We start from the raw sequence: 22,316 nt of genomic DNA on the forward strand, positions 1-22,316 counted from the left end.
CTGTAATACTTGACCAAAAGAAAAGCGAAGTATGATTACAGTGAACCTAATAAACAGAAATCTCAGATTTGTGGGGAATTTTTTATTTTTTTATTGCTAAAGATACAGGTACATTTTAAATTGATAAACACTTTTTAAGAAGAAAAACTAATTAGAAATCTGAAAATATAAAAATGATTTCTTTATTGTGAAAAAGTTCATAGCCTTTGCTTATGATACGCTAATGATGACATGATACTATATTAGTTACTATAGGTGATGGTTCAGTGAAAAACCACAGCTAAAGACAAATTCAGTTTTGCTCCACTTTGGAGACTTATCAATTGTGGCCAGATTATGACAACTAATAACCAATAATCAATATGGTAATGAATCTTAATATTACTTTCTGTACATTTATCGAACGTGTGGCTCCTGGAAGGAAACTGAAAGAATATGCTCATTTCTTCAATTAATGAGATTCTAGTCAAGCTTACTAGTACTTACTAGAAAGAAAATGCTGGGAGGATGGTCCAAAATCTCTATGGGCTTCCTGAAGCTGTTTAAGGCGATCATCTACAGAAACCTGCATACACACATGCAAGAAATAATTTGATTTGAAAACAATGACTTTAATAATATACTTGACTTAGGTATTTTTCTATTTAAATTCAATTATTCAACATATAGCACACATCGTTAGTTTCAGATGCAGAGTTCAAGAATTCATCAGTTGCAAATAACACAGGTGTTCATCCTATCACATGCCCTCCTTAATGCCCACTGCCCAGTTACTCCATCCCCCACACGCCCCGCTCCAGAAACCCTGACTACTAAAGGAGGCTACTGCCCGAGATATGACTGCTTGTGCAGACTCCTTCTCTATCTCTGGGACCAAAATACTAGGATTAAAATACCCTCTTCCAGTACCAACTGACTGCAAAGAGCACCAGGCACTCTTCTAAGCAGTTTATACAAATTAACTCTTTTAACCATCACAATGTTGGGTAAGTGTTATTTATTATTATCACTACTTTACAGATGAAGAAACTGGGGCACAAAGAGGAGTCCAAGGACAGAAAGTCAGTACCCAACAGTACTAGGATCCATACGCAGCTAATCTCGTCCCAGGAGCTCTTGCTTTGCTGTTACTCTATGCTGCCTTGAAAGCAGGAAAGCTCGAAAGCATCTAAAGTCAAGCTGAGGCCTTGTGGCCAGTGGCTACTCGTCTCTCCTCTGTAAGGAACGTGGTCAAAAGTGCCACAGGAAGCGAATGAAAAAGAAGTCTAAAATAATGCCAGGGAAAAACACAGATAGATGATGACAGGCAGCGGCACCGACAGAAAGACAGGTAGATGACAGAGAGATGGAATTAGACAACAGATGGATAGATAGAGATGGATGGACAGTACGAAGATCTAGGAGTATGGAATCTCTTATCTGCTTCCACATTTGTGTTCAATCATCTAAACTTGGGGGTATCCAAGGGTATAGCAGCTAATCAGTATACTCTCTGAATTTGTCTTCCCAACTTTCACCATTAGCTCTCTACATTATGAAAATGCACAGCGGGTCCACTGCGAAGCTAAATGCAAATCAGTAACCACCACACACAGCCTACTGACACTTTCATTTTCTTTTTCCTGGCCCCAGTCTCTGCCTGCGAGTCCGCTGTTCTGCATAGATTGTCCATTCTATTTTCAGCTGCCTTTAAATGAAATATGTCTATCTCTGGCTCTCTGGGCAGCTCTAGTTTTTCCTGGTTAGCTATTTAAATTGCATTAGCAAGTGCTTTGTTCATTAAAGCCAAAAAGCACCTAATTGCCACCATCTAGTACAGGAGAAGAGATGATGGTCCTGAACGAGTGACACCGCTGTCAGCAGAGATTCCTTCCCTTCTCATTCAACCAGCAACTAACATCTGCGCTCCAGCAGTTACAACACTCAGAGATAAGGATAAGAGAATGCATATCCTCTTTCAAGCACAGTGCACTCGCTGACTTCTAATCTTTGGAGATAGTGATAACACAAACAGAAGGCGATCAGGATGCACCACAGAAAAACCCACATAAAGGTAATGAATTAGGGAAATAGAGCAGAAGGAAAAAAGAGAAAGTCAAACACTTCGTGTTCCACTCACTAGAAAAGCACGTCTGACTTTAACATCTCCTACTCTACTAATCCCAGACTATTAACACTCTTTTCAAACACAGAAAAGACTGTTTGATGCTATGCACTCATTTCTTAAATCTTCATATTCATGAAAAACATATGAACCACTGGGTATTCAACGTTTGAGTTAATTCAGATAACCTAATATGCTATAAAATATTATAGCTTTAAAATAAAATGCTTTTGTGTATCACCTCTAGCTGCACATTTATCTCATTAAAGACTACATTTCAGGCCCCAAAGAGAGAAATGCACAATTATTTCTTCAATATTCCACTTAAATTATCCTGCTAGTTTTCAGGGAAAAAATAATTATTACGACTCCAAGGAACTGGCCATTGAACATGGCAAAGTTCTGCCAAGACTAGGCCCAAAATGACTCATGGGCATGTGTGGTGACTTGTAAATGCACATACCTAGTAGTACTCAACAGAGTTCTTCTGGGCTTGGCTGTTTTAAATCTGGGATGAGCAAGTAATATCTATAGTCACTAAAACAACTTAGACATAAGAGGTAAAGGTAAGAACAGCACAACAGTGTAAATGTGCCAGCTGGAAAGATGAACAACATACTTGAGTAGCACACAGTGGAAGCAGGATGGAGATTACTTAACTTCGCAAAAGGAAAAAAAATACATGATTAAAGTAAGAAAAATGACTCCTTCGTGAGCCATTATGGGAAAATGTTTCTGTGACCTATCCTAGGTCTCCATTACTATGATTTATCTAACCTTCTGCAGTTTTCTACAAATATCATATGAACGGTACCTCATAAAATTACATTACCTTATTCCTAAACAAAGGAGGCCTCTGGGTTCAAGATATGGAACGACAGACACCTGGTGGTATTACATGCTACAGATCCATTATCAACTACAACTAGTAAAGAAGGAGAAAGCAATGGGGTGCGGGGAATGATCGGGCAGGGTCTAAGGACCGACGGTGCAAGGCTGGATCATGAAGAGGGATAAAGTGGCGACACCTGCAGAAGTTTCCATCGCATATTAAGGTCATCTAGCTGGCGAGACATCTTCAGAGATGGATGCAGGTCAAGTGGAGACAGCTGACTGGACAAATCATTCACTGTTTTAACTTTTAGGTTGATTGGTGCAATTTCTTCTCTAAATGCCTGGAAGAATAAAAACAGAAATGATGACCTTGGGAAAGAATGTAACAGAAGGTAGGATTTTGAACCCTTCTTCAAAGAAAATGGCAAGACCAGCTAAGAGGTCACTGACAACAGCTCTGTACTCAACGGCAGCCCAGCTCAGGTCTGTAGCCACAGGGACAAGCAGCTACAGACAGAGTCGGCCTTTGTAACCTGGAGAATCTAAATAGCAGCACAGAGAGAAAAATCGTAAGGCAAACTCATTGAGATGATGATGTATTTCCTGCAAATATATCATCTTATGTAATTTCATCTGGAAAACGTTTGCCATTATTACCCACTTGACTAATTTCTAGTCTTGTTTCTATTTTTTCATTTTCTTTCATATTTTCCTTCTTTTTATCTTTCTATGGTTATCTTACTATTTTTTTCATCAGAGGCAACAATTTGATCTGAACACTTTACTATTTAAAATTAAGTGGCCAGGAGCACCTGGGTGGCTCAGTGAGTTAAGCCTCTGACTTTGGCTTAGGTCATGATCACAGGGTCCTGGGATCAAGCCCCACATCAGGCTCTCTACTTGGTGGGGAGCCTGCTTCCCCCTCTCTCTCTGCCAGCTGCTCTGCCTACTTGTGATCTCTCTCCCTCTGTCAAATAAATAAATAAAATCTTAAGAAAAAAAATTAAGTGGCCAGGGTGCCTGGATTGCTCAGTCAATCTGCCTTTTGCTCAGGTCACGATGCCAAGGTCCTGAGATGCCAAGGTCCTGAGATCAAGCCCCACATCGGGCTCCCTGCTCAGTGGGGAGTCTGCTTCTCCTTCTCCCTCTGCCTGCTGCTCTGCATACTTGTGCGCTCTCTCTGTCAAATAAATAAATAAAATCTTTAAAAATAAATAAATAAAATTAAGTGGCCATTAAGAACAACTTTCCTAACCACAAAATCTATGACTATTACTCAAGAGGTAAGTTTTGATCCTTTCAAAGTCATTATCATCACGTAGTGGAGGGGGCAGGAAGAGTAGTGTCTATAAGAAAAAATGTAACTGAGGCTTAGTGACAAATGAGAGATGGTACAGGCGGGGATGGAGGATGTCTGTGAAGAGGGAAAGAGAAAAACAAAAGATATTTGGGGCCAGGGACAGTAATGTGTCCTGTAAGAGCAAACAGAATAATGAAAACACTAAGCTTTCTCTCTTTGCCGCATAATTCCCCCTGACTCAATGTTCATGTTCCCTTTTTCCAACAGAGTCTTTGCCTAGCTCCCACTGATGTTTTAAGAGTCAACTCAGGTCCCTATGCATCCTATTTCAAGGAACATTTCCCTGAGGCCCTTCCCTCAGCATTCTTGGCTGGAGGCCCCACTACGTGCTCCCAGCATTCTCTCTGCCTTCTAGAATCCAGTCAGGACTTCCTGCCAGCACACATGCAGCCACACAAATGGGGCTTCATAGTGAAGCCCATTCTGACTGTTTGGTGCCATACAGGCCAGTTGTTATGTATTTTAAATATCATTCCTTATCAGAGCTTTTAATACAACCATATTCTTGATGTCCTTCAAGGAGAATAGAAGCTTCTGGAGAAGAGACACTCTCCAGTATTCAGCACAAACTTTGCCATACAGGAGGGGAGAATTCACTTCTACAGATGAAGGCTCATGAAAATGTTAACCTGAGGCAAGCTAATCCAATATACAATTGGGAACAGAACTGAGATACTAAAGGAGAACAGTATATTGTTTTTTCTTTACTATGTCACAAAATCAGAGTTAATCATGTGCCAAACTGAAATGGTATGTATTAGGTGTTGTGAACACAGTGAGCAGCAGCCCTCCTATTATAGCGTTTCTACCATTCCACCCCTTAAGAGACAGGAATATGTCTACAAACCCTTGTTCTGCCTTTCCCCATACCAAGTTTAGTTGACGAAATATTACATATCAGAGTGCTTTGATGACCATGAATTTTCATTGGAACACCACAGTATTAACTTGGCTTCCTCATTATGTTTATTTAAAAAAACCCTCTTCAACTACTTTTCTTCCTTCTCTCTTCCAAAACCTGTTACCCTATGTAAGGCCCCCTTAGATAATATGTATAGGCTAAAAATAATCATTATGGTTGATAAAAATCAAAATAGTATTACAAATATAACTTTACTTAAAAAGGAAATTAATTTTAGGTAAATCAGAGAATATATTTTAGTGTTTTTCAAAATTCTGGAATATGCTCAAAAGCTACAAGAAGAAACTCAAGAAGGAAAGTCAGAACAGATTCTAGAACCCAGAGTCAGCATAAAAAGGTCCACACAAAGGAGGGAACTGTGTATAAATGACATTTAAAACAGTGAACATGAAAGTCAATGCGTGTAAAGTAAGAAACATTGCAAGAACCCTGACGGCACCAGTATTTCAAAATCAAGCAGAAGAAGGAAAGCTCACAAAGGCATCTGAGTTGCTGGAAAATGGGAAAAAAGGACTTTGAGTTGTGATCATTTTTCTTCATGGCTGTAGATTCTGGTCTTTCACTGATGACAGAATAGGTGCACAGACTGACCCACGGTTCAATGAGAAAAGCAGTTATATGGTAACAGGCGTTCTAGGTCTGAAGAATGAACCACTGGCAGGGAAGCATGGGACAGACAGAAGTGGGATGAGTGTGGGGAAAGCGAATTTTTCAGTCTGGACTTGGAAGAGATCTGAGTTCCTTCAGATTCCGTTTTAAGAATAAAGACAACTCAGTTGTAATTTAACAGTATACATTAATATTCTCTCCTAGATGACTTGAGAGGACTCAAGAATTTCAATCAGCTTTTAAAATCAATGTCTTTGTATTTTGTAGGTATCAAAGATGAAAAATGGAAGGCTAGACAGTGCTCTTAGGTTTCTATCATTTTAAATAATAACAGGTTTATTTTAAAAGATGGGAAAAGACTTTCAAAATCAGGTTATAACTTCAAGACGTATTTTTAAGATTTTTTTTTTAAAGATTTTATTTATTTATTTGACAGAGATTGCAGGTAGGCAGAGAAGCAGGCAGAGAGAGGGGGAAGCAGGCTCCCTGTTGAGCAGAGAGCCCAATGTGGGGCTTGATCCTAGGATCCTGGAATCATGACCTGAGCCGAAGGCAGAGGCTTTAACCCACTGAGCCACCCAGGCATGCCTATTTTTAAGATCTTATAGGAGTTCCCAATTTTCCTCTATAAAAATAACGTTTTTCTCTGATAAGCTACAGATGAAAATATTAAAAGACCTCTGACCGATAAAGTCGTTGGGCTTTGTTTTTGTGGGTGTTATGGCAGTGAGGAATCTCTCTAATGAGAAAGTTTATCTTTTGCTTTTTAAGACCTTCCAAATTAAGGGGCTTGAAGTAAAGCAAGCTTTAAAATAGTTCCCGATCCGCTATGTGTTCTAGTTTAAGAGCCAATTTATCATGTTTGGCTGCACTTTCCTATAGGAGAATAAAGTCTATGTGGTCTTCTTTGCTATAAAAACAGGAACATCTGCTAGCATTACAGGCGCTGACTGGCAGCCTGCCAGCAGATGTTGGGGATGGGGAAGGCTTCTCCTGTCAGAAGGTGTGTATTCTGCAAAGAAGAATGATTAAGGATAATTTTAGGGCATTAAACTTATTTGACTGTCCCTCAAAGATTTTGTTTTCCAGTTGCTTTGACATATTTAATAATATTTAGCAATAATCGGTACTTATTTTTATTTGCCAATAGCTTCAGTGGAATTTGACGTATACTTTGGAGTACATGTGCAAAATCCCAGACTTTGAATCCATTTTATTTGGTTTAATGAGACATGGGTTTTTATTTTCCTTTTTCTTAATAAGATGTGAAAATATTTTAATCCATAGTTTATTCCTTCCTCTTAAATATTAATTGTGTTTTTCCTGGCTTTCCACTTTAGTAGAGATTTGAACAAAAGGATTTGGATAGAGAGACGGGTAATTTCTTTAATCAGATGGGAATAACAACTCCCAAACTTTTAGGTCTTTAATAAGCCCAGATACAACTTTTCATTTTTCCTTCAACACTACCCATCCTGCATTAAAAACTGATACTTTCAAATTGAAATGGGTAAACTCTTGCTTTAACCAAGAGGCATTTTTCTAGTCCAAAAAAATATACTGTTCATAGACCACTGAATTGAAGATTTCCAGCATTTAAAGACCATCTTTTAAATTGCAAGAAGTGTATAACTTCCAGAGAACCTCTACTAAAAGGCTTTATTTTCAGTTCATTATTTGAAACTCAGATTTGCCCATGGAAATGGTTTCCAGGACACCAGAGCTGTAGGAAGAAGCCTACTTAATTCATAGAGTTCTGCACATTTATGTAAATTTATAACGAAAAATGGCAGATACTAACACTCTTTTAGTAGTGAAACTTTTTTTAAGTTTAAAATTTAACATGTAACTTTCAAAGTTTTGAATTCCAATAGCTGATACAAGTTGCACTTAATTACATTAGTATGAGAGAGGTCCCTACAATGAAAGAGAAGAGCAAGGAAGAAATCATGAAAATTCTACCACTTAACAGCTGTGTAGGCTTGAGCAATACCTGCATTTTCACCACTTGTGAAATGGGTGTAATATACCTATCTTCTTGGGTTGGTGTGAGGATTAAAAGAGGTATCCACGTAAACTGGCTATGAACAGTTCTTGGCACACAGTATGCCTCAATAAATGCTAGCCATTATTATTCCCGTATCTACACACACATATATTTGCTTATATAATTTGCCTGCATGTTCATTTCATTTCCTAGACCCTTTCTCCCTCCTTTTTACCACATGCATAAACAAGGGAAAATGTTATCCAATGTCCGTGCGCAAAAGGTAGGTCTTTTGCAGTAAAAATCACATTTATGATATTGATATTGTCAGTCTAACACCTTCTGATGTTTCTTTAGTTTATTCTTTGATTTGACTCATGACTACCTAATATAGAGGTTGCTATGCTACCACAAACCTGATTACTGTGTCTCTTACTGCCTAAATTCTATTTTTTTTTTCTGGATATGTTCTAGAATGTGGGAGCCAAAGGAGCTCAAGATCACAGATCTATCAGCCTTAACTTTGGGTCATTCCTGACCACAAACAAAATTTATAGCTAAGCTAATCCTTCCATAATCTACTCAGACAGTGAGAGAAAAATTGAACATTAGAGTCCTCAGCAAAACAGTATGTTTTTGATTAAGTCCCTAAATCCAACTACCAGTTTACAGGAAATAGAGTAGAGAGGAACCTGCCCAACTTCATGATGTGCCATTCTACAAAACCCAGGCTGAAAGAAATACTATAAAATACACAATTCAGTTTCTTAAACATTGTAAACAAAACATAAAAGGGATAGAAGGGAAATCTAGAGATTAAACAGGACTTTCCATTACTTTTTTTTAAAGTAGTGAAGTGTTTAGGGACACAGAGTTGGGTGAAAAAAGGATAAAATAAATAAATAAAAGCTGGGGCAGCGGGGTGGCTCAGTTGTTAAGCGTCTGCCTTTGGCTCAGATCAAGTCCTGGATTGGGCTCCCTGCTCAGTGGAAAGCCTGCTTCTCCTTCTGCCTGCTGTTCCCCTGCTTGTGTTCCCTCTTTCACTGTCTTGCTCTCTGTCAAATAAATAAATAAAATCTTTTAAAAAATAAATAAATAAATTTTTAAAAGAAAAGGGAAAGTGAATTGCTGTGAAAGTCTCGTTCCTTGTTATTTTGGTGGGGAGGGGATTCTGATGGTGAGGGGCATATGGAAAACATCTGTCGTGACTGGAAAAAAAAAAATCTCTCTATCCTGATTTTGATGGAGTTGTGACGGGGTTGGCTTCATAAAATGCCTTATAATGGTTTTTACATGTGACTTTCTTTGTGTTAGATTCAACAATAAAACATTTCTTAAAATCCTTTATCTGAGGCAGTGAGGCTGACCATGGTTTTTTCGATGTGGTCCTGCAGGGAGTCGATGAGTAAGTCTCCCACGGGTTTCCAGCCATTGCGCACGGCCTCCACCTCCTTCATGTCAACGTCCAGGTCATCCATGGCGCCCTGCAGGTCTCTGAGCTTCTCCAGTGCTTTGTCCACTTGCTTTTGCCAATTGCTGGTGACCGTGTTTAGACTTTCCCACTTCTCTTTGACTTCAGAGGACTGTTTGCGCATGGCCTTGGCGATCTTTTGGGCTTTCTCCTCAGGAGTCAATTCTGCAGTTAAGAAAAAAAAAAAAAAAGAATATTTGAAAGTCTGATCAATAGCCAAGTGAGAACACCACCTTTTGTAAAGGTTTGCTACCAGGTTCATGGAGACACAGTTTATATGAGCCAGGGGAAGAAACCATTTCTCTATACTCCCATCACCAATTAATTCCCTGCTACTCCCCAAATAAGAAAATAGCTACTCAGAGTAATAAGTGGCCCCATTGTTTTAGTGACTTTTGAATTTCAATATAGTTATAAACCTTGAAATATAACACAATCCCTCAAAAAATGTTTTTCTTTAACATAAATTCACTTCTATAAAATCCAAAGACAGTCTTTCGTTGTCCTCAATCAAAATGGGAAGTATAATTAGGAGAGAAATAGCTTTCAGTTATGAGGAAAGACTGAGAAAATAAGATTAATTGATCATGTTTCTTAAAACAGTAACTGAAGACAAATAATCTATCTTAGATACTTCATCATTGCTGAGTCTGTCTGGCAGTTCATCTTTAATAGAGGGCACTTTCTGTACCCCAGACGTGTAGCACGTCCACAAACATTTCAATGGGAAGATAAAAAAATTTCAAGCATCATCCCAAATATTCCATACAGCAAAATGGTTTCTAGGATATCTGAAATTTTTTTTTTAAAGATTTTATTTATTTATTTGACAGACAGAGATCACAAGTAGGCAGAGAGGCAGGCAGAGAGAGAGAGAGAGAAAGAGGGAAGCAGGCTTCCCACGGAGCAGAGAGCCCGATGCGGGGCTCGATCCCAGGACCCCGAGATCATGACCCGAGCCGAAGGCAGCAGCCCAAACCACTGAGCCACCCAGGCGCCCAAGTTAGACTTTCAGACAAGAAAGGGTAGGTATCATGCAAGGCCCTGCAGGGACAGGAAGGAAGAGTAAGATTCCAGAAGACAAGCAAAAGATACAGAAATGGAAGTCAAGTTCAAACCCCAAAACACAGAGATCTCAGAAACAGTGATGAGAAGCTGACAGGACCAGGGCAGAGATATTTGATGAACACAGAGCAGACACCCTCACAGCCGGCTGGAGAGCTCTCCAGCTACACACTCCTGGGTCTCAGTTCCCTCAATACCCAAGGATACCCCCTTTCCTATCTTGCTGCTTCGATGGTTATCCCGCTTGTCCACTGAAAACGGAGGCCAGGCAGAAACACATCATCAATGTAAGCTGTAGAGAATTTAAGACAGATATACTTATTCTTCTTTGTGATAATATCCCATCTTTTAGTATCAATCACATTAGCAACTTCACTTCACTTCAAAATATTTCAAATTGTTGGTAAAAATGAACTGAAGTTAACTGAACTTCCTGGTAAGATGAACTTCATGGTCAGATGGACTAAAGTGAGCTCTCCTGAACAGTAACTTTCATCTTCAACATAAATTCATCCTCCTATCTTCCTTTAGTATTATTTAAAAGTCAAGTGAAGGGGACAGAGCACATTTCCAGAAAATTCTAGAAATCAATATTTAGACTTAAAACAACTGTAATAAATCTCTGGGAACCAAATGGACCATGAAGAGTTTAGCAGCCACAGAACTCCAGGTCGCACTACTCAAGTATTAAAGGCTACACAGAGTCCTTGGTAACTGAACTGAGGAGAGGGAGATGCTGTGTCATGATAGGCAGATAGACAGAACCCACCAGTAAGGGAGAAATTTGGAAAACAAGTGAAGTAAATGCCCAGCCTCTAGGAATGCTTGAGCTGGGATACAGTCCCTTACAACAGTACTGGAGGAAAGGTACGTCATTAGGCAGGCCTTATTCAAATCCTTACCTAGAAAATGAGAAATACAGAACATTTACATGAAATGTATTTCACATAAACATAAAACGCTTTATTTTTATATGCCTCATCTATATAAATGCTTCCATATAAATAATATAAAATATACAAAATAAATAAATGGTATTTATATGAGGTGAAAAAAAAATCAACCTTAATAGCCCCATGAGAAAAGGAGTGCTAATTTTTATGATAGTAGCACCTGTGTTTGTTAATAAGTCACGTGGTCTTTTTCAAAGATCTATTTTAAGCAGTTGTGTTTCCCTGGCTTTTGTAAAAGAAAAAGATACAGTACTAATTTCTGAACAGACAACTTAATTATGATGATTTTTTTCGCCTGGATAAAGTAAAAACTGCTTCTGAGTCAGTCACTGAATAACCTGGCAGGGAGACACACGGGGTCTTTGTCCTGGGACAAAACACCTGGCATGGCTGGGACATTTTTGTCTTCACTAAATGTAAAATCTTTTGATGGAGCAGTCCTTTTGTGGTATTTATTATATAATCCCTCCTCAAGCAGCTCCTCAGAAGAAAAGAAAAGCTCTATGTTCAATTCCCCATCTGTTTGCCAGAAAGGATAGATTAACTGATCACGGAGTCCGAAGAAAAGTACCTCCTATTACAGTACCAATTTCAGTTTAATGCGTACTTTAAACCAGAAACAGAGGGAAGAGCAAAACCAAACAAAAACTTTCCAGCATGTCTGTGATACACGTAATAAGCAGCAAAATATAAAATACCATGTTACGACAATGTGGGGCAAGAGAATAGAAAAACAAATTAAAAAACAGCAAAAAAAAAAAAAAAAGCCATAAAAGAAGAAAACAATAAAGGGATATAATTGCATTTTCAAAATCCTCTAGTTATTCGAAAATCAAAGAAGAAAGTTCCCTTCAAAATTTCTGAAGAGATTTTTTTTTTTTTTTTGCCATAAATTTTAAGACCCTCAGGCAGGAGTGGAGAATCTTTTGGACCTAGTGATTCAGAATTTGGGGGACGTACTAGAAACCCCTCTGAGAGTCTGTTTGCCTGTTGGTTTTTAAGTACTGATCCCCAGAGGCCCTACCCCCAAAATACCAAGAGATTCAAATTTAGTTGGTCACCGGTGAAGGGCAGCGTGGATATATTTTAAAAGCTCCCCAGATGACTGTAACGTGTTGTCAGGACAGAGCACTGCCAGCTTCTTGGCTTACAAATTGATTTCTCTGGTCTCCGCTGCTGAAGCTGGAGTATTTCCACTCCGATGAGTTGTTGTGTCATTCCCACGCAATGGCAGGGCCACTAAATACTGAAGGCCCAGTGAGCAAATGAAGCTCAGAGATAAGAGGGTAATCTAATTTGCATTTGAAAAGGCAGTAATAGAGGCTAATCTGAGAGAAGGGAGAAACAGCAGGATAAAACCAAATAAATTTACTGACAATTTTCAGACCAGAATAGCTTTTTCTGTCACTTTCCTATTCCCTATAGTGTGTGTGTGTGTGTGTGTGTGTGTGTGTGTGAGTGTGTGTGTCCTTCTCTGTGGATTTTTTTGAGAAGCAGCATTCTGGTTCTCCCTTCTCTTCAGGACTTCCTATTTAACTGACCAAACGTTGAGGGTGCAATTCTATTTACTTTCTACATTCATAGTATGTATTTATACATAATATATAATAGATTAATTTTTATTATAAATATTGTTATATTAATTCCATATTTATGTAACTGAAATAGTGATTGCTTTATTGTGTTACAATAGATAACTATCTTTTAGGAAGAATTAATAACTACCTTTTAGAAAGAAGAGAGAAGAAAAAGACAAAAGAGAGTAGAAAGCAATGATCAATCCTGAATTTTTCTCTTGTCCAATTATCTTTATTCTTCAACTATGCAAATTAATTGGTGGCACTTATACCTCACTATCTTCTACGCCATAGCTGAGAAAGGCTGTGCCATGGTTCCCTGAAATGCAGGTGGAAAACAAAGCAGGACCAAGAGCAGAGACTAGGGTTGGGGCTAGCCCTGACCTCATCATGCCCTTGGTTCCTAGGAGAGATAAATGACCTGTTCAACTCACTTTTATCAAGTGGGAACCCTATTTTCTCATGCTGGGAAATCATTTTTATTCCAATGGGTTCTTTTAACTTTAAAATTCAATTCTATAAGAAAGCCAAAGTCACCATACATCTCAAAGAAATCTTAACAGTAGAAAAGAAAGCAATCTCCTTATGTGTGCTTATACAAAAACATTTTACAATAAAGAAAGTATCTGTTTCTCCTATGAAATAATACAGAACTTTATTAGAATCACCCCAGTTGCTTTAAATAATGATCTTCCATATTTATTGTATCTTCTTTCTCCATATGAAATTGACATATATAATCTCCATTGTGAATAGGTTCTCAGCTTTAAGTCATTCAAGTTTTCTTTCTTTCCATCTTGGTTTCAGCAATACCCAGTCTAGAGACCAGTATGTCCTCAATATGTAATTAGTGAACCAAGTTGGGCTCAATGGAACTTTTAGCTTAACTCTACTGAGAATACTAAACTTTATATTCTACTTATTTTTCCTTCCTCCTCCCTATCCCCATATAAAGGGATTATAAAAAGGTCTTTACTGTCAAAGAGAAAGACAAACCTTATGAAAGTTTTTTTTTTTAATTTGGTAATTCCAAATATCTTACTTTTACTGTTTGCTTTTTTTTTTTTTTTTACATGTATCTATAATCTTGTATTTCACCAAGCAATGAAAAGGAAATATTAAGGCAAGCAAATATAGAAACAAAACAAAAACAAAACAAACCTTCCAGAGTAGCATTTTTACTCCTGGACAATCTAGTGTAAGGAAAGAATAAGAGATCATATGCCAGTTCTAATACTAACGAGTTACATAATAATAAATATATTCCTTATCTCTTTGAACTTCAGTTAATAACTGTAAAGCTACTGGCACATGCCTGGCACATAAGAGCGCCTCAAAAAAAAGGTTCATTTCTTTTATGATTCCTTTTATGATTTTATTACTAAGTCTGGGAGGTTTAGATATCTCTAGGAGTTTTTACATAAGCAAACCAATATATTAGCCAATAAGAATTCGCAGGAACAAAACACACACACACACACACACACAACAGCATCCCCATATCACTAGACATCTCTAGGGATTTTTACATAAGCAAACTAATATATTAACCAACAAGACTTCAGAAGAACAAAACACACACACACACACACACCACAGTATCCCCGTAGGCTCTTACTATCTCTCTCTTTAACTGCCCTCCATTTCTCTCTTACCTTCATAACCAAAAGATGCTTCTGATTAAAATAATGGGAAATATATTCTCTCCACGTTTTCTGATTACATGATTAAGATTAACTTAATCCCTCTGATGATCAGTGTTTAAGAGGACTCCGCCCATTTCCTATTTTATGTGATGATAACAATCATTATGAAATAGATTACAAGTACACCATCAAGGGCCATCAGCTGATTACTGTAATATTTCTAATTAAGATCATCTAATACATTATAAGAGTGACAATATTAAGAGGTGACCCAGACTAGATTAACCTGCTAATGTGTTACCTAAATCTTTTAGTAGGAACATCATAAAGATGATATGAATTCATCCACGTTGCCAAGGGACTTCTCAAATCCTTAAGAAAAAAAAGGATGGGTGAATAGATACATTTAATGAAAAGTAGGAACTCCAAGATAAAGACCTTTAGGGAGTATCTTCCACAAAAACCCACAAACAAGATCTTAATGAGGGAAGGAAAACAGAGAGGAAATCAGAAATTCAGAGCACACTGTGGAGGAAGATGAATGGTACATCTGATCAGAAGTTAAAGGAGATAGAACCCAAGTCTGGACACTTTCAAGTTTTATTCTTCCTGTAAAGTAAGTCAATGTAAATAAACCCAGCACCAAATTGAGGAAGGAGGATGGATCATTAAGAAAATTAACCTCCAAGGAAGGGAGCAGGAACATCAGACACACCCTGGAACAGACCTGGCTAAGCAACCTGAGATCATCCAGCTTTCAATTTTCTATAACTGAATATTCCCTGAATTTCCTCATACTAATGACTGCTTGGTAATTTTTTCAAGTCATTGATGAGTACTGGACAGTAGTAGACAAGTCCCTGGGAGCTGGGGGATGGTACTGGGAAGAAAGAAGGAAAGCTGGGAATGTAAACTCCAGGAGGGGAAGGATATGTTTTGTTCAGTATCATTTCCTCAGTACCTAGAATACTTAGCCATTCTTACAAAAGAAGTTAGGCCCGTTTTATGTTAGGTACTGCCATAATAAGTGAGAAGTTTAACTGAAGAGAAAATTTTATGCCTTTGTTTGCGTTAAACTTTTTAAAAAATGGCAAACCCTTTAACTCACTCTTGAAGATTCCAGCCTTCAAGAGGAACAACAAAAACAAGATAAGTATACTACTCCATTAAAAGAGTTTAGTATCCTCCTATACTTTAAATTTTAAAAAGTAACATTCCAAATGTCAATTACAATAAAATACATACATGTAAAATACTACCCTCATTTTTATGAGGCAAATGCAATTTACGGATGGTTGCAATAGTGATTAGAGAACATAGCAGATGGTGAACAATTAATTTAAAATGCTGTCCCCATCAAACTAACCTTTGTTATCATATAATTCTTCATCAAGAATGTTGATTTGTTTATTTAATGGATTTCGTTACTATGGCATTCATTATCATGCAAAAAAGTTTTTGAAATTTTTACCCAATCAGTGGGCTTAGTCAGTCAACTCACATATTTTAGGAAAGCTGAAGACTAGATTCATTACATCCATACATACATTATAGAACTTTAATTGGGGAAGGATCACATTGCTGCTCTGTAGTTAAGGAACACTGAAAAAGAAAGCAACATTATATTTTTCTGTGCTTCTTCATGCATTACCACATTACTAATCTAATTTGGACTTGAGAAGCTAATTAAATTATTGTCTTGGTCTATAAGGCCTGAAAGCTATTATTTATCCTTCAAGTTTTTATATGAAAATTAAAAAGTCTAATATTGCCTAACCACCTCCTCCCTTGATGCTAGGGAAATCAGTGAATTGGGATGCCATCTGATTAAGCAGCCTGATATTTCAGTACAGAATAAGCAACAGTAAAGGGAAAAGTAAAGGGTTATAAAATATATTTAACTACTGGGGCACCTGGGTGGCTCAGAGGGTTGGGCCTTTGGCTTTGCCTTTGGCTCGGGTCATGGTCTCAGGGTCCTGGGATTGGGCCCCACGTCGGGCTCTCTGCTCCGCGGGGAGCCTGCTTCCCCCCTCTCTCTCTCTGCCTGCCTCTCTGCCTACTTGTGATCTCTCTCAGTCAAATAAACGAATAAAATCTTAAAAAATATATATATATATATATATATTTAACTACTGTATGAAATTTCTCTTAAAGTAGCAGAATATAGAAAATTACTTTGACTAAATAGCTGGAAGCACTTAGGATTACTGGGTTAACGAAGAGGGTATACTATGGTGGTGAAGGGCGCCAAGTTTAGCAACTAAGCCAACATGGCGCCCCGGCTCTGTCCTGAGTTACAGTGTGCTTCCACACCCCACAAAGCCTTTGTTTCCTGATCTGTCAAATGGGTGGTAACAGTATTCACATCTCAGGGAGTTGTTACAGGGATTAAAGGAGACAAGGCATGTGAGACACCTGGCCCACTGCAAGCGCCTGTTTATAGCATGGGCACGCAAATGCCTGAGCTACACAGTACTCAAGCTGAGCCCATCAGAGCCCTCTCCGGTGATGTGCTGGGCTAACGAAGGCTGTCCCTCCCTGGTAAGAGGTCATAAGGTAGATGGTTAGAGGACAGCTAAGAAAATCAAAACTTGTAAAAAGAGAAAGGAGGACAGAAAGAAGAAGCTTCTGAGTGGCATTCTAGTCCCTGTGGCCCGCTGTGACCTTGCCCTTCCTGTAATTTAGCTATGGAGGCTAATACATTTCCCCTTGTGTCTTCACTTATGGAAGTTGGGCATCTGCCATTTACTATGACTAGGGTTCTAATTAATAAAGCTGGTATTAGGAAAGCAAAAAATGCCCTGGGAAAAAAAACACCCATCAGTTTTATGAGCCTAATTACTTACGCTGTAATGTATAATTTGGTCTCATTTTATGAGTTGCAAGGAAATAGTTACTGCCATCTTTTTTTGTAAACCTAAGTTATACTAAGAATCAGTATAAAAGTAACTTCTACTAAACTGTATGACAGTTTCACATTGCACTCATTTAATGATCATGAAATTTTATTTGCATAAGTTTGCTACCATTGGCATAAAACGAACCTAGTGGACTGAAAAATATCACTTATTATTTCTTTGTTATATCATATGCAAATTTCACATAGGAGAAAAGTACTCCTAATAATTGGCTATCTAAAATACTACGAAACATTAAATAATTCAAAGAAAACACTACACCCTGAGTTAACATATTAACTACTAGTAAATGTAAATAGCCAGCTATCAAAGACCAAAGAGGAAAAATGTTAACCCTTAATACTTTAGCATCTGAAAAAACGATAACCATTAATCACAAGTACAGTCAAACCTAATTATACAAAGTACACACACACACACACACACACACACACAAAGCAGAAAAAGACTACAATAAACTAAGAAATGTCTTTTTTCCCAGGATTATAATGAAAAGAAACAAAATCAACTAACCAAGTATACCAGACCAAAAAAGAAATAATGTTCCGACAGTCTAGAATAAAATACTAGCTGTAGCAATAGTAATGCCTTAACTGGCATGGTTTTGAAAGAAGACTCATGGGGAAATTGATGAAGACAATAATGCAATCTTCTTTATCTTAAAAATGAAAAGCTGAGAAGAGGAAAAGAGCTTTCCTAGATCTAAATATACAGTAATTTGCACAATTTCGTAAACACTTTCAGAGGTGAACTATCCTCTCAAAGAGTTATAAGTTTTATTTAGCAGCTGATACCATAACCTCAAATCATAAAATATACACGCACATGTGCGCACGTGCGCCAGCATCCCAGGGCGGTGTGGAGAGAGAAACGTCTCTGCAAATCCGACCTTCAACCTGAACTGTAGGTGACAAATAGGTGAGAAGGCACATGTACTCTCTGATTATCTCAAGAGGTTTGGGGGCCAGAGTGGGCTAAGGCTGACTGTGACTGAGTCCCCAGATGATCGCCTGTATGTCTACCTTCCCTGGGCAGCCACGTGGTTTTCAAAAGGAACTGAAAGCTGGGACTGAGAACAGTAACGGGGAAGGGGAGGCTGGAAGAATAAAGGAGAAGCCAGAAACAGCTGTGCAGGGTTAAGAGGCTCTAGACACTGCAAGTGGAGAAGGAGCCAAGACAGTGGCCAATAAGCAGAGAGAGACAGAGCGAGAGAGGAGATAAGAGATGTGGTGAACGACAGCCAAAACACTTCGGATTAAGAAAGGTCACCAACAGAGCGCCTGGGAGGCTCCGTGGGTTAAGAAAGGTCACCCACATATAAGTTTTGGGCTCTGTTCCTGGATCTATGCTACATTAGCCTGTGTTCAGCATCACATTATTTTCTTGGCATTTGCATTTTTACTGAAAAGGAAGGGGGGAGGGAAGGAAGGAGAGAAGCGAGAGAGAGAAAGAAAAAGGCACACCGTTTTATCTATTGGGGGTCGTTAGGAGAACAAGAGAGTGGATTTAGACATGCAAAGAACAATCAAAAGAATGATGAAAAATGTACTCTTCTATCAATCTACCTGTTCACAGATATAAACCAGGTGATTAAAATCAAATGAAAAACAATTCAACTGTGTTAAAAAGAAAATTAATAGAGTGACATGATCCAGATTAAAACAAATTAAACAGTTCCATAATGGCTCCAACCAGATATAGGCGCTACTGACAAAGTTGTGAACTCTGTAAAATACCTATAATTATTCAGATGATTTCAGTTCAATTAAAAATTATATTTACTTAAGAACCATTTATAGGTAGAATGAGTTATTCTGAGGAGTTAGCGTTCCAGACAGCCGCACTTTACCTATTTAGCTCTAGATTTTTATGGTTGCCATTTTAAAAGGAAAGATACTAAAATGTAGTATAAATTCCTATGCCTTCTCTTAACTGATTTATATTCCGTCTTCAAAAATAAACAAATCATAATTCATAGCTTCAATTTCCTTTTATTGTAAAAATCCCCAAAGACTACTTTGTTTTGTTTTATTTTAGAAGCCTTGTATATCCGTTCTAGAATTTCTTTCTGCTCCTTGCTATCAGACTGCCAGCAGGCATTGCTCACTGTCACCCTTCTTCCTGTCCTGTCATTTCCATTTTGCCACATACCCACCATTCACTGGGAAACAAGTTAAACTAGTTACAACAGTGTCTAAAGTAAGAGTTAATACCTCGGAGAGAGCTGCTTCTCCATGAGTCCGAGTAGGATCTTCACTGTATTTGCTGTATGATATTTATTTTGGCTGCTCAGTTAATTTTATACACTTTTTCAGCTTCTCCATAAGGGAGAAAGATCACGAGGAAAGGAAGAGCTGAGCTCTGGACACAGTAACACAGTCAGGGAGATGATGGTGAAGCAGCCAGAAGAGCGGAGAGAAGAAGGCAGCTGGGGAGACAGAGCGCCATCGCTGTCCTGTCGGCCACAGGATGAGCAGGCGCTGGCCGGCAAACAAGGAAGGAGTCGGAAGCTCCTGCGGTGATACAGACCCACAGGCAGGAAAAACCAGGAGAGGAGGCAGTTTTTCTGCCACCCAGGAAAACTGGGGCCAAGTCCCTGTGTAGCTTTGGGCTTCAGGGGAAGGAGCTCAGATACCCTTCCAGGGGCTACTGGTGGTTTTTAAGCCTGGGAAGTAAACGCCAGTTCTGAGTTTCAGATTTATCACTGTAGTGTCTTTCTGATGCAGAGATACCAATTAAGAAAGAACTAACCCTAGTCCTAACAAAAAATGGCAAGGGCTTAAAGTAAGGCAGTAATATTAGTAGTGATTATTGAATATTTAAAATATACATACATGAAAGGTGGCAAGGGATTAGATCTTAAAAGTACCCATCACAAGGAAATATAATTTGTAACTGTGTGTGGTGATGGATATTAACTAGACTTATCATGGTAATCGGTTTACAATCTATACACACATCAAATTGTTATGTTGTATACCTTAAACTCCCACAGTGTTTTATGTCAATTATATCTCAATAAAACTGGGGAAAGGGGAAATATCTAGCAGAGCATATCTGATGAGATTATCAGCTACTTATCATTTCGTTGAAATAATTAATTTCTTTCTTTTTCATAGGATTTGTCAGTTAAAAGATTCCTGAGAGCAATTCATACCTATAACACTCAACAATAAAGTAAAACACCACAGGTTGCCACACACACACACGATAATTAATAATAGGAAAAAATGAAAAAAAAAAGAGATGAAAAAAGGCATTTAGAAAAGTCACGTAGAGAAGTTCTTTCTGAAATAGTTACTTAAAAGTAGAGAGATGGATCCATTTTGCTCTGTCACTATGCATGGTACATACAACATAATAAATAACTGCTTATTAAATGCAATAAGAAATCATTTTATCAGGGGCACCTGGGTGGCTCAGTCATTAAGCAACTGCCTTCAACTCAGGTCATGATCCTGGAGTCCTGGGGTCAAGTCCAGCATTGGGCTCCCAGGTCCTCGGGGGGTCTGCTTCTCCCTCTGACCCTCTCCCTTCTCATGCTCTCTCTCTCTCTCTCTCTCTCTCAAATAAATAAATAAAATCTTTTAAAAAAATCATTATATCATTTCTCCCTGATCTAGTCCCCTCCACAGTGATTACTTCACATACAACTAATGTTCAAATGCTCTTTATTTCTGATAGCAGCTCTACAAAAATCATGGTAAACAACAAAGGTATAAAAGCTATTATGGATAATTTTCTTTCATTTACTTTTAACAGCAAGTAAAATCAGCCAGCATTGCAGAAAGCAGTATCAGTATAGGAGGAAAGTATAAAAATTACTAATCATAAAAAAAAAACAAGAAAATCATAAAGTTAAACTGATGACTTTTTCTTGACCCCCAATATAGTATTTGAAAGCGGCTTAGAAATATACCAAATCTAATAGCCAAATAAGAATGCAAAAAAGCGATTATTACCAAGCCCCTTAAACTGACTACCCACCGAGAAGGAAAATTTAGAGAAAAGTGAAGCTTTAGTGATATAATAACACTTTTTTACCATGATGAAGTAGCTTAACATAAAAATGTTGCCTCTATGCTACTGGGGAAGCAAGGAGACAAGAAATGCAGATTTAAGGTGGATTTTAAATTGGGTAAAAGTTGAGATGAGGGAACTTATTTTTCTTCCAAGGTTAACAACAACAATTATAATAGTGCCTACTTTCTTGTTATATTTAGTTGAAATGTTCTGACTTTCCAGGTCCTCTACACTCTGAACCAGACAGCCCCTACAAACCCTTTACTCCCGCCTCCTGCCTAAGCACACTGCACCCTGCCAGGGGCTTTGCTCCTCCCTGCTGCTGTGATAATCCCATCCCAGTGGTCTTCCCTCTTCCCTGAACCCACCTGCTGCCCAAGCATCCCCACAGGTGCTCAGCTCACCCACGCATTCATTTAGCGTGTGCATGTGTAGGCTGCGTGCGTGTATGTGTGCATGTATATGTGTGTGTGTACATAACACACACATACAGAATCCTCACAAGGAGTACTTCTTCAAAGCCAGAAATATCAATTAGGACGGATTTGCACACTGTGGGGTTAGTTGAAAGGTGGAGACCCAGCAATGACTTGAGTCACCAGTAGGCTGAGTGGAAAGACAATGATGCTGCTCGCAGAAAATGAAAGTTAGAAGAGACAAGTATGCTCTGTGTGTGTGTGTGTGTGTGTGTGTGTGTACAAAGACACACATAGCTAGGCTTGGAGGGTTAAGACTATCATGATCTTGAGGGGAAATTTATTCAGGTTGAAGTAGGGCTGATCTGACAAAGGCTGATGAGGAAAATGGCTACTTGTCCAAACGTCTGCTCTGGTTTCGGCTACAGTCA

General features: G+C 38.4%; 1 protein-coding gene across 8 annotated transcripts in view; it reads right to left on the reverse strand.

Annotated features, from left to right (window-relative positions):
* UTRN (utrophin) overlaps positions 1-22,316 on the reverse strand; it is a 504,882-nt gene that overhangs the window by 88,373 nt on the left and 394,193 nt on the right. For all 8 annotated transcript variants that reach the window (XM_032338010.1, XM_032338009.1, XM_032338007.1 and 5 more), the window contains 3 exons: positions 9,184-9,452; positions 3,133-3,279; positions 487-565 (listed from right to left, as the gene is read on the reverse strand). In XM_032338010.1, coding sequence (XP_032193901.1) covers positions 487-565; positions 3,133-3,279; positions 9,184-9,452 — 495 coding nt within the window. The remainder of the gene's footprint in view (positions 1-486; positions 566-3,132; positions 3,280-9,183; positions 9,453-22,316) is intronic.

Source organism: Mustela erminea, chromosome 4 (assembly GCF_009829155.1).
Source record: "Mustela erminea isolate mMusErm1 chromosome 4, mMusErm1.Pri, whole genome shotgun sequence".
NCBI lineage: Eukaryota > Metazoa > Chordata > Mammalia > Carnivora > Mustelidae > Mustela > Mustela erminea.